Source organism: Ictidomys tridecemlineatus, chromosome X (genome assembly GCF_052094955.1).
Source record: "Ictidomys tridecemlineatus isolate mIctTri1 chromosome X, mIctTri1.hap1, whole genome shotgun sequence".
Lineage (NCBI taxonomy): Eukaryota > Metazoa > Chordata > Mammalia > Rodentia > Sciuridae > Ictidomys > Ictidomys tridecemlineatus.
In genome coordinates, this window is record NC_135493.1 from 4,182,144 (window position 1) to 4,195,120 (window position 12,977).

Here is a 12,977-nt window from a genome sequence, read left to right on the forward strand (position 1 = left end):
AACAATGACAATAGTTCTCCTCTTAACCTTAGGATCTCTCTGGGATTTTGCTCATCTGTGAGATTGTTTGATTCCAATCAGATGAGGGAATGCTTTGCAATCAACCACCATTATTAACACACACATGAGCTTCCTGGAGCAGAGCACGCAGGGGAACAGTCTCCTGCACACCCAGGAAATGAGACTCGGGCTGCCCAAGTGTGCCACCATCACCTTATGTCCTTAGGGAGCTTTTTGTAATTTTCTCATGTATCAGTTTATTTGATACTAAGCAAGGGGGTGCCTGAAAAACAGATAACTCTGAGGCTTAAATGCAGGACTGCGTTAGAGAAACTTACCAGAGAAAGGCTAGCTATGTCTGACCCAGGTGTGCTAGCATGTGTGAGGCATAAGCCAAGGCCCAAAGGAGGAGGATGCCCACTGGCTCTTGGCCCCACTCAGCCATCCTCTAATAGGTTTTAAGAGGGAGCCTCTCTCACAGAAGCGAACCTTGCCATCTCCTTCTCAGAGCAAAGAGACCCAGTAGGCTTGTGTCCCCTGCCTTTCCTCCTATATCCTTCTTCCTCTCAGCCCCACATGACTCTATTCCAATCACCACACACCTATGGCAACCTGCCTCATGGCCTTCTGCTTCCCATCCACCACAGTGCAGCCAGAGGGAGGAAGCTTTCCCCATCATACACCTGGCCTTGTGCAAATGCCCACCTGCCTCCCTAGCATGGTATATCACCAGTGTCCCAAAAGGCCATGTGCCCAGCATGTTGTGTTTGTGGCCTTTAGTATAAAAGCTGTAGCCATGGAGATACAGCATAGGGAGAACACAAAAAAACGGACACCCACCTTCTACACCACCCCCCAGCACTGTGGCAGGTACTTGGCATAGATTTGTATCACGCTTGCACCTTGCCGTGAGGCTCAGGGCCTTGCTCCAGATCAGGACTGAGTTACTGCCAGAGACCCAATTTGGCCCTGGTGAGGGATATCCTTCCACAACTGCACACAAGTTGGCAAGTCCTGGATGAGTTATGGCTTTTCAGACCCTTCCCATCACCCTCTGCACTGTGGGACTGACATGAAGTCACAGGCACAGTGCCCAGTGGCACATTAAAGGACCTCAAGATAGGCAGCTATAGCCATGTTCCCTTGATCATCATCACTCTGAAACTGAACGCTCTTCCATGAGGAAACATCAAGAATAGATCTCTTACAAAAGATTTGCTCCCTGCCCTCACTTGTTTCTAATGGAGAATGAGCATAACAGGGTGTGTGGCTGGGCCTGTGGCACCGGCAGAAGGAGCTAGCACAGTGCTTCAAGGGGATGCTGCTTACATTTCAAGTCTATGACCTGCTAAGCCCTGCAGTAACTGAGAAACCCCTCTAACCAAAAGAGCACCCAACAGTTGGTCCCTGGAATCACTAAACAGACTATTTAGTGGCTCTCTCTACATAATTAAAACAAAGGTGTGACTTTCCCACTCTACAGCTGCCCAGCAAAGAAGAATTCAGCCAAGTGCCTGTGACAGCAAAACACACAAAGGAGGAAGCTGCTGGAAGTGGGTGAAGGCTGGGTCTCCTAGGTACAGCAGCAAAGGCAGGCAGAGTAGATCTGGAGCCTGGACTCCAGTGAAAGGATGGCAGTTCACCCTGCACTTCCACACCTGCAGAGCTTTGAGGTGCCACTTGTGCTATTTGGAGCCACCAGCCCCAGCCAGGGAAGAGGAGAGGGAACAACAGAGGTGAAGGCAACAGGGAGTGTAGGGCCTAGCTCAGAGAACTATGTAAGTGCTATGATCAATGAACACTGAAAAATGCTCCTGCAGTTGTAAGGCAGCAGGGCCAACTCACAGGATCTAGAGGAGGAAAGGGCTTTTGAACAAGCAACAAGTGTGACTGGTGTGGGCTGCGGCATCAGAGCAGAGGATCCAAGGAGGAGATGGGTCACAGCTGCCTGGGGCAGCAGAGTGTGCACATCAGACTGAACCCACAGCTGAGGCTCCATGTAAGTACACTGTTAGCCCCAGGAGTTAGGAAAGGGACGGTGCCCTCTGGAGTTCCAGTGCCAGACAGCTGAAAGTAAAATGAACAACTGGACCTTGCCCCTGTCTGTGAGGCTTGGGGCTAAGATGGAGCATGTGAGGACACCATGAGAGAGACAGGTGGTTGAGGAGGAATGCAGAGAGAGCAGGCAGGCTTCATCACTGGCTGATGGGGGAAAACAATGGTGTGAACAATGGCTGGGCAGCATACTCCTGGTGACTGTCTGCTAAGCCTTGGATGTGTTATCTTAAGAAGAAACCTCAGCAGAAAGCTCTCTGTCCACAGAGGTGAGGGCTGTCTCCTTCCCTCCTTTTCCACACCCAGACCCCACCAGGCCTGGCCACCCATGTAAAGAAAATTGGGTGTGGGGAGCAGGGATGAGTCAAAATCCATGGCAAAGCCCCCAAACTGGGGGAGCATTCAGAATAGGTCACGGGAGGCCTCGCTCACAGCCAGAGCTCAGCCACCGAAGAACACAAAGTACAGGCACAGGCTTGGCTGACTGGCCCTGTCTATGTATTACTCTCTCAGTTTTTACCATCTCAGAAAGTATTACTGTGAAACAGTCTAGGATGGTAAGGCAAACATTACCCCTTCCTGGAGGGGAGGCTGTTCTGTGCCTCAGCCCATGCCTTCTTTCTATTGTGCTACTACAGCCTTTCCACTAACTCCACACATACATTACTAGAGTAGGTACTACTCCACCCATAAGACTTCCAAGCAACTTATAAGACTTAGAGCCAAACACAGACAGGATTCTCTCCATACCTTCCTCAGTAGAGGACAGAGGGCGGGAAGGAGGAGGTTTTCAACTCTAACAGCTTGGGGTTGGCCTAGAGGAACATGAATGCAAAGAACTACAGTACATTAGCACCCACCATGCACACATTTTATAACATCATCTTCACCAGGAAAGAGACATGTTCCCATGAGGAGAATAAAAACAAAAAGGTACCTGTGGTCTCATTCGTGGATTCCATCGTACATAATAGTTCACCCATAATTCCAAATGACTCAGACTAGCAACAGGATATAACACATGGTTTTCATAGTTCACAAAGAAGGGATTAGAAAATTCATCTAGCTGGCTATTGATATAAGACCATAAAGATATAGTCTTTGTATATATATCCTGAAAAACAAAAAAGGAATAACTGAAATAAGCTTTTCTTCATATCCCAAGAATGAGTATTACAAAAAGAAAATGACTGGAATAATGAAGAGAACTCAAAGAGTTACTAGGCCCCATCCCCATCCTCCCACCAAGTCTGGCCTCATGCTGGGGACAACATGGGAACATGCACTGCTTGCTGTCCTGGAAAAACATATTGCTGATGTTAGGCAACATCCAGTAAGTGTGTCTGTGGGGAGGCGGAATGAGAACTTTCCAACAACCACAAGATGATAGGACTCATCAATAATAAATACATTTTTTATTCTGGTTTAAGGTTTGCTTTTGTGACTGTTCATGTTGACAAACGTAGGTAGAATTTACAGTTAAGATCCCTTGCAATGGAAAAACCATACGTATCTGCAGAATACTGTGCCATGACGGCAGACTGGAAAAGCTGCCTATAGAGAAGTATGCATATCTTCCCCTCAATTTTATTTATTTATTTATTTATTTTATTTTAAAAAAATTATATTTATTTATTTTTATTTTTTTATTGGTTATTCTCTTCCCCTCAATTTTACATTACACTATTTAGAAATGATTAACAATTTGCATTGCTCATCTGAATGAAAACACCCAAATTTGTAGGGATGGGGACAAGACAGATAAGCATTAAACAATGGATCAAACAGTGAAAAATTCAAATGAAGAAAATAGGTCAAGAAAATGTTCTACCAACCTAGATACCCTTCAATAGACGAATGGATAAAAAAAATGTGGCATTTATACACAATGGAGTATTACTCTGCATTAAGAAATGACAAAATCATAGAATTTGGAGGGAAATGGATGGCATTAGAGCAGATTATGCTAAGTGAAGCTAGCCAATTCCTAAAAAACAAATGCCAAATGTCTTCTTTGATATAAGGAGAGTAACTAAGAACAGAGTAGGGACGAAGAGCATGAGAAGAAGATTAACATTAAACAGGGATGAGAGGTGGGAGGGAAAGGGAGAGAGAAGGGAAATTGCATGGAAATGGAAGGAGACCCTCAGGGTTATACAAAATTACATACAAGAGGAAATGAGGGGAAAGGGAAAAATAATACAAGGGGGAGGAATGAATTACAGTAGAGGGGGTAGAGAGGGAAGAGGGGAGGGGAGGGGAGGGGGGATAGTAGAGGATAGGAAAGGCAGCAGAATATAACAGACACTACTATGGCAATATGTAAATCAGTGGATGTGTAACTGATGTGATTCTACAATCTGTATACGGGGTAAAAATGGGAGTTCATAACCCACTTGAATCAAAGTGTGAAATATGATATATCAAGGACTATGTAATGTTTTGAACAACCAACAATAAAAAAAATAAAAAATAAATAAAAAAAGAAAATGTTCTACTATTCTGTTGCTTATAAAAATGTTTACTTCCCACTGGAACATTCAATTATGACCATTTAAGTTCTTACATTTATAAGAGAAATACCACCGATAATTCAAAGGATCCAGATTAGCCAAACTAATTTTCAAAAGGGAAGAACAAATTAGGAAGACTCATATTTGCCATTTTCAAAACTTACTACAATAATCAATACCAGTGGTGCTGTCATAAGGATAAACATAAAGATTAACAGGACAGAATACGGGGTATACTGGGGAATGATACTGGCCAAATTACATTGTGTGCATGTATAAATATGTAACAATGAATCCTGTTTTTTATGTATAATTATAATAGGCCACTAAAATATGAGAAAAATTATAAAAATGAATTCTTGCATTTATAGTCAACTGATTTAGAGCAAGGGTGGCAAGACACTTTAATGGCAGAAAGACAGTCTTTCCTCCAACTAGTGCTAGATAGCCAATAGAAAAGAATGCAGTTGGACCCTTATCTCACATCATATACAAACATTAATTTAAAATGAATCACATACTGAAGTTTAAAAGTTAAAACTGTAACATTTTTAGAAGAAAACGGGATCAAATTTTTGTGATCTTAAGCTATGATTTCTTAGATACGGTAACAGAAGTATAAGCTACAAAAGAAAAAAAATGGACTTCATCAGGATTAAAAACTTGTGTTTCCAAGGACATCATAAAGATAGTAAAAAAAATAACCCACAGAATGAGAGAAAAAAACTACAAATCATATATCTTATTAGGGACTTGTGTATATAAAATGTGTCAATAATGAAACTGACAAATAACCTAATAAAAAATGGACAATAGACCTGAATAAACATTTCTCCACAGAAGATATACACATGACCAATAAACATATAAAAAGATGTTCAACATCATTGATTGTAAGGGAAATGCAAATTAAAAACATGTCATACTACCAAGTACAATGGTTATTATTTTTTAAAGAAGTAATAAGTGTTAGTGAAATGCAGAGAAATGAGAACCCTCAGACATTGCTGGTAATAATGCATAATGGTGCAACTGCTTTGGAAAACAACCTGGTGGTTCCCCAATAAATAAGTTAAACACATATTTGTGGCATGACATAGCAATTCCATTCTTTTTTATCCAAGAGAAACAAAAGTATATGTCCACAAAAAATTATGAATGTTTATAATACACCATTATTCATAAGAGCCCCCAAGTGAAAATAACATAAATTTCTATGAACCAATGAATAGATAAAAAATGTCATCTAGGGCTGGGGTTGTGGCTCAGTGGCAGAGCACTTGCCTCGCATGTATGAGGCACTGGGTTCAATCCTTAGCACCATATAAAAAAATGAATAAACAAAATAAAGATACTGTGTCCATGTATAACAAAATATTTTTAAAAATGTGGTCTATTCATACAATAGAATATGACTCATTCACAAAAAAAGAATGAAGTACTGGCACATGATGAACCTTGAAAACATGTTTTCATTCTGAAAAAGGAAGTGAAGGAAGTCAGTCACAAAAGTCCACCTACCATATGACTCCATGTATATGAAATGAAATCAAATCCATAGAGACAGAAAGCAGATTAGTGACTGCCAGAGGCTAGGGTGCGTGGTGTTTATTTTTGAAGTGATAAAAATTTTATAAAATTACATATTGGTTATGGTTGCTCAATCTGTGTATGCTAAAACCACTGAACTGTACACTTTAAATGAGTGAATGTCATAGTATATAAATTAAATCTCAAGAGACTAGGCTTTTTTTTAAATAGTAAATTTTGCAGTCCCCTCTCCACCAAAATAGATGAAATCATAGTTTAAATTCTATATATGAATTTCAATCTTCTGCTGCTGGGTTTTTCTTTGTTTTAAAGAACTTTATTAAGATATGATGATTACCATAAACTTTATTCTTTATTTTTTTTCCCTTTTAAGTTAACAGGGCTCAATCACACTGAATGCAGAGGAGTACAGATTTGTGTTACTCCTCAGAAAGTCATGGGCTGGAGCTGGGGCTCAGTGGTAGAATACTTGCTTAGCACATGTGAGGCACTGGGTTCGAGCCTCAGCACCACATAAGAATAAATAAATAAAAGGATTGTGTCCATCTACAATTAAAAAAAAGAAAGAAAGAAAGTCATGGTTCATTGGCTCCCAAACACTATAAAGTAAGAGGCTCATATTAGACATATATGCTTGAGATGCTAGAACCCCGTGAGGGCTTCTAGTATAAGCCCCATCTCCCTGCACACTTACAGATAGCAGCAGGACCAGAAGCCAAGTCCTCCCTCCATTTAGGCCTCCTTCTATAATAGTCCTTATTGGAATAGGTGCCTGGGCAACATGGGAGACATAAGACACTTACCTCTTTGAGCCGCTGTTGTTCACAGTTACACAGAAAGGTCCCGAAGAGACAGCTATAAAGGTGATCCAGAATTGTAATCAAGAATAGTTCATTAAACTCGAATGCTGAAGGAAACTTAAATGGAGAGAAAAATAAGGTTGTCTTAAAGTCTAATTTCTAAAATAAAGTAATAACACTTCATTGTGAAAGATAACTAAATTACTGTTTGGAATTTATCGAGATTAAAAGGCAGAATGACCCTATGTCTTAACTATCTAAGTTTCAAGTCCAAGGTGATCTCTCTGGCTGAGAAACAACAAAATTTGTTGTATTTTTCTATGCCTAAAATATTTTATGTAGTTTCTACTTCTCACAATGTAGGACAGAGCTCAGGTTCACCCTTCTGATAGAAACAGAAAACTGGATAAAATATATGAAACAAAAATGTTTTGATATATTGGCAATAGGCAACAAGAGACTGTGACCTTGAGAGAAGGCAAATAAGTGAGGGGAGCACTATTACTGTTCCAGCTTCCTATTTGGAGGCACACTGTAGGCCACACCGCAGGAAGGGAGACCCTGGTTCAACATATACCAAAAGTGAACCAAGAAGAAATATAAAATATTAATAGCTCTTCTATCCATTAAAAAAAAACTCATAACTAAGAACTTTTCCACGAACACAACCTCTGAACATATATCCCTGAATTCTTACTGATATAAGAGCAAATTGAACACGGCAGCATATTAAAAGGGTAATACAAGCTGGATGTGGTGGCACACACTTGTAATTCCAGATACTCAGGAGGTTGAGGCAGGAAGATCGTAAATGTATCCATAGCCTGGACAACTTAGCAAGATCCTGTCTCAAAACAAAAAGGGCTGTGATGTAGCTTAGTGATAAAGCACTTGCCTAGCATGTGAGAGGGTGATGGTAGGGTTTGTCTTAGGAATGCAAGGCTGGTTTAACATCTGAAAATTAATGTTACCCCAAAAGCCATTATTATAATTCATCATATTAACAAAAACTATATAATCATCTCAATTGTTTTAGGTAACTGATGATAGGGCTTTGCAGAATTCCAATGAGACTATTAGCATTGCCAGCAGGTTTTAGCTAATAGCTGGCACTGAGTTATCTGGAAATGATAATAATGATCTCAGCATCAGCATATACTGGGTACCTACTATATGCCAGAATTCTAATTTTAAAACATAGTGAAATATTCATCACCTACTGAATGAAGCAGAGTCAACTAGAACAAAACCAAATAGAGTTACCTAGTGTATCTGTATTGAAGTCAGTTTATATAAAAGACCTATTCTCCAATCAGAGTGATGTTTTGCACACTATTATGACTAGTCCTGATATCTCTAGCGTGACAATGAGGATCACTGAAAGACAAGTTTACTTTTTAATTTGTCTTTACTAATTTACTATACTAGGAATAGGGTTTTCTATTAGAAACAACAGTCAAATGATGACAGTCTAGACTCCACTTGAAACTGTGATTTTCTTCACTAAGTTATTACATTAGTTGATTTAAAAAATTAAGTATAAAATCTTCAATAAAGATTTGCCTTTCTCTCCTCAGAGACTGATCTCATAGAAACACAAATATCTCTCCTTAAGGAGCCCAAACATAATGTTGCTTCTTCAGAAACTTCTGGAAACCAGCCGTGGTGATTATTCTTACTGGTATTCTTGTCCCCAGGTTAAGTAAATCAGCACTGTGATATCTCTGGCTGAAATACTAATAAAATCTACTTGTGAATTCTCTCCTGGGTTTTTAAGACTGCTCACTACAACTCTAACAATGGCCTTACATTGAAAATAGCTGTTTTTTAATATATATATATATACACACACACACACACACACACACACACACACACACACACACACACTAGGGAGTGAACCCAGGAATACTCTACCACTGAGCCATAGTCCCAGACCTTTTAATTTTTTTTTTTCTATTTTGAGGTAGGATCTCACTAAGCTGCTGAGGCTGGCCTGGAACTTGTGATCCTCCTGCGTCAGCCTTTTGAGTTGCTGGGATTACAGGCATGTGCCACTGCATCTAGCCCAAATGGCTGTTTTTTATTTTTTTGTTTTTAATGTCAAGTGTGCTATGTCCATTTTCCCAGTATCCCATAACTATACTGAAATCCTAACCCTCAAGGTGATAGAATTAGGAAGTAGGATTTCTGGGGGGTAATTAAGGCACGAGGGTAGAGTCCTCATGAATGGGATTAATATCTTTACAAAAGAGGCTAAGAGTGCTCCCCTGTCCCTTCCATCATCTGAAGTGACAGTGAAAATGTGTCATCATGAACCAAGATGTAGACCTTCATTAGACAGAATCTGCCAGCACTTTGATTTTAGACATCTCAACCTTCAGAACTGTTGAGAAATTTCTGTTGTTTATAAGCCACTTGATCTGCAGTATTTTGTCATAACAACCCAAATAGACTAAGACAACAATCATTCTTACTGATTCCCCCAAGCCTGCATGCTAGATTTGGGAGTCTGGGTAGGTATGTCTTAGTGCCACAGACAAGCCTTGTGGCCAATTGCATACCAGGTATGGGAGGGCAAAGTGAGCAGGGTTCAATCCAACCCTATTGGCACCTATGAAAACCAAAAAACAAAGGCTTCATCTGTCTATACTCACTTTGGTTCATTGGGTTAAGATTGCCATTCATACTCAAAGGGTATTGTGGCATTAAGTTCAACTAAGAAAACAACTCTCTGGGGGAAGTAGTAGCAGCTAGGGCAATACAAATAAAATATTAACTCTCTGCCATTCAGTATGTTTTGATTTCTTCACTTGGAAACTATACCATTCCCACAAAAAGTAGACTTTCAAAATATCCACAGTAATCTACAATAAAATTCTGTACCTCTTGAGGAATGCACATTTATTAGTTACTATTAAACCTATCCAAAAGAGTAAAGGTGCAATTAAACTATGACTACTATACAAAATCTCTGAGACTAAAGATTCCCTCAATTATTTTCCCTTAATTCCTTTTCTAACAGTTTGTCAACTAGTTCATTTTATTCTGAGGCTTTTAACAACTTTACACTGACTTAGCATAGTTGATTTAACTTTGGGCAACCTAAAATAAGCAATCTTGTTACATGGATGCATCTATATCAATCATTTGTTAATTAAGTGATAAACACTAATCATTTATCTCTCCTAATGTATTAACAATACACACCTTTCATGAACAGAATATTTGAGCTGTGGGAGGCACCCAAAATGTTCTAATCCAAACCCCATATTTTTCTTAAAATCCAAGGAAACAATTAAGAGCAGAAAGAGAAAGCCTACAAAATGGGAGAAAATTTTGGCTAGTGACTCATCTAATGGGTGATTAATATCCAGAATATACAAGAATTAAAAAAAATAACACCAAAAAGATTAATAACCCAATCAATAAATAGGCAAAATAACTTTTTGTGAAACTTCTCAAAGTAAGAAACACAAATGGCCAATAAATATATGAAAAAATGTTCAACTTTTCTAGCAAACAGGGAAATGCAAATCAAAGCTACACTAAGATTTCATCTCAATCCAGTCAGAATGGCAATGATCAAGAATATGAACAATGATAAATGCTGGCGAGGTTGTGGGGGGGAAACGGTATACTTTACATTGTTGGTGGGACTGCAGACTACTGCATCCACTCTGGAAAGTAGTATGAAGATTCCTCAAAAAACTAAGGATGAAACTACTGTATGACCCAGCTATCCCACTCCTTGGTATTTTCCCCAAAGATCTAAAATTGGCATAGCACAGCGATACAGCCGCCTCAATGCTAAGAGTAGCATAGTTCACAATAGCTGAATTATGGAATCAACCCAGACACCCATCAATAGATGAATAGATTAAGAAATTGTGATACATATATACAATGGAATTGGACTCAGACTTTAACTCAAAGATTGAATGTTTTCTCTCATATGATGAAGCTAGATGAGTGAAAAGAAGTCAAGCACTTGAGTAGAGGAAGGAGAACATGGGAGGGGAAGAAGGATGAGAGGGGATAAATGGGGAGGGGAAAGAGGGTATCATGAACTGAAATTCATTTCCTTGCATGAATGAGTTTGATGGGATGAATCCAACTACTATGTATAACTATAAAGCTCTAATTTAAAAATCCAATAAACAATACAAAACTAACAGATTAGACAAGAAAATAGGCACTAAACAGTATGAAGAACAAAAATCAGTTTGAAGGGGTTTGAAGGGGTTTGTTCATACATCCTCTAGGCACTCAGGAGGAATACACTACTTTACATCCACAAAAATGGATGTTCTGTGCTAATGCGTGCTTATCCCATTAGTGGTATCAGAATTATTTTTTCATACGACATTTATATGCAATTTTCTAGGATATGTTTCATACTTTCTTGTCTTAACCTGAAATTAAAAATCATTTAATTTTGTTATTGGCTCAGAATCAATACAAACAGCACAAAGTAGAAGGCATATATAACAGTAGGACTTATAGCCAGCCTCCCTGCCTTCTGAGCCTGTCTCTGCAGTTACTTGTTACTTGTATAGTCTATGTGCCACCATTCTATCCCGCACCAGCTCTCTAAATGGCTACTTTTAATCCACTGTCTTGGCTCTCAGATAAACTTGAGACCCCAGTCAGTGTGTTGATGCTAGGTCTAAAAGTATATGACCCAGCTATCCCACTCATTGTTATTTATCAAAATAAATAAGTAAATTCAGCATCCTATAGTGATACAGGGATAACAATGTTTATAGCAATACAATTTACAATAATCAAGTTATGGAACTGGTCTAGGTGCCCATCAACAGATGAATGGAAAAAGAAAATGTGAGATATATATATAAAGGAGTTTTACTTCACCATAAAGAATGGAATTATGACATTTGCCAGTAAATGGATGGAACTGGAGAACATCATGCTAAGTGAAATAAGCCAGGCTCAGAAACTCAAGGGTTGAATGTTTTTTCTCCTATGTAATCACTAGAGAGAAATGAAGTAAATTTTAAAAAGAGGGGGAAATCCTATGAAAATAGAAGGGAGATTAGTAGAGAAGAAGAAAAGTACTGAAAGAGAAAAAGAAAGGGTGGGAAAAGGGAGGAACTGCAGAATGAAATGATCAAACTGGGCTGGGGTTGTAGCTCAGTCGTAGAGGGTTTGCCTAGCACAAGTGAGGCACTGGGTTGGATCTTCAGCACCACTTAATTAATTAATTAACTAATAAAATAAAGGATAAATTCTTTTTTTTTAAAAAAGCAATTGATAAAATTATGCTATATGTGTGTGTATGTGTATGTGTGTGTGCGCGTGTGTGTGTGTGTATGAATATACCACAGTGAATTCCACATTTATGTATATCTATCAAGCACCAATTAAGAAAACAATAAGTAGGGGCTGGGGTTATGGCTCAGTGGTAGAGCGCTCGCCTTGTACATGCAAGGCCATGGGTTCAATCCTCAGCACCACATATAAATAAATAAAATAAAGTTTAAAAAAAAGAAAACCAAACAGTAAGTAAACAGATGGAAGATCAATAGAATAGAAAAATGAGAATAGAGGGAGGGAGGAAGTGAGGGAAAATGGAAGTACTGGGGACTGAAATGGGGCAAATTATATTCTATGCATGTATGATTATGTCAAAATGATCCCCTATATTATATATAACTATAAAGCACTCATAAAAACATTTTTAAAAGGAAGAGTCAGTTCTAAGTGAGGACCTGAGTACTCTGTGAGATCCCCCTTGGCTACTCAGAAGTCCTTGGCTACTCTGAAGATAGGTCAACATTCTCTAGACCCTTTCCACAGTGTGCTCTGTGAACCCACAACATCACCTTGTGGAGATGCAGCATTGCTGGCTCTACCCCAGATCCACAGACTCAGATTCTGCATTTCAACTAGAACCCCAGGGGATGTGTTTCATTTAAAGTTCCAAACTTAAAGCATACACCACAATGCCTGGAAGTTTGTGAAACCAGAGTGCTGAGCTCCACTCCCAGAGCATCATCCAGTCTTTGGTAAGCCTGAGAGCTACCATGGCTCCTAA

At 39.2% G+C, this 12,977-nt stretch overlaps 2 protein-coding genes across 37 annotated transcripts in view; one reads left to right on the forward strand and one right to left on the reverse strand.

Moving 5' to 3' along the window:
- Positions 1 to 4,545, forward strand: part of Cd99l2 (CD99 molecule like 2) — a 109,886-nt gene extending 105,341 nt beyond the window's left edge. Inside the window, exon 9 of the mRNA XM_078034144.1 lies at positions 3,221 to 4,545. Coding sequence (XP_077890270.1) covers positions 3,221 to 3,225 — 5 coding nt within the window. The 3' untranslated portion in view covers positions 3,226 to 4,545. The remainder of the gene's footprint in view (positions 1 to 3,220) is intronic.
- Mtmr1 (myotubularin related protein 1) overlaps positions 1 to 12,977 on the reverse strand; it is a 79,169-nt gene that overhangs the window by 3,639 nt on the left and 62,553 nt on the right. For 35 of the 36 annotated variants that reach the window (XM_078034115.1, XM_078034117.1, XM_078034114.1 and 32 more), the window contains 2 exons: positions 6,923 to 7,036; positions 2,993 to 3,169 (listed from right to left, as the gene is read on the reverse strand). In XM_078034115.1, coding sequence (XP_077890241.1) covers positions 2,993 to 3,169; positions 6,923 to 7,036 — 291 coding nt within the window. Of the gene's footprint in view, positions 1 to 2,992; positions 3,170 to 6,446; positions 6,666 to 6,922; positions 7,037 to 12,977 lie in introns of those variants that run through there. The other variant, XM_078034130.1, reaches the window with a different exon arrangement.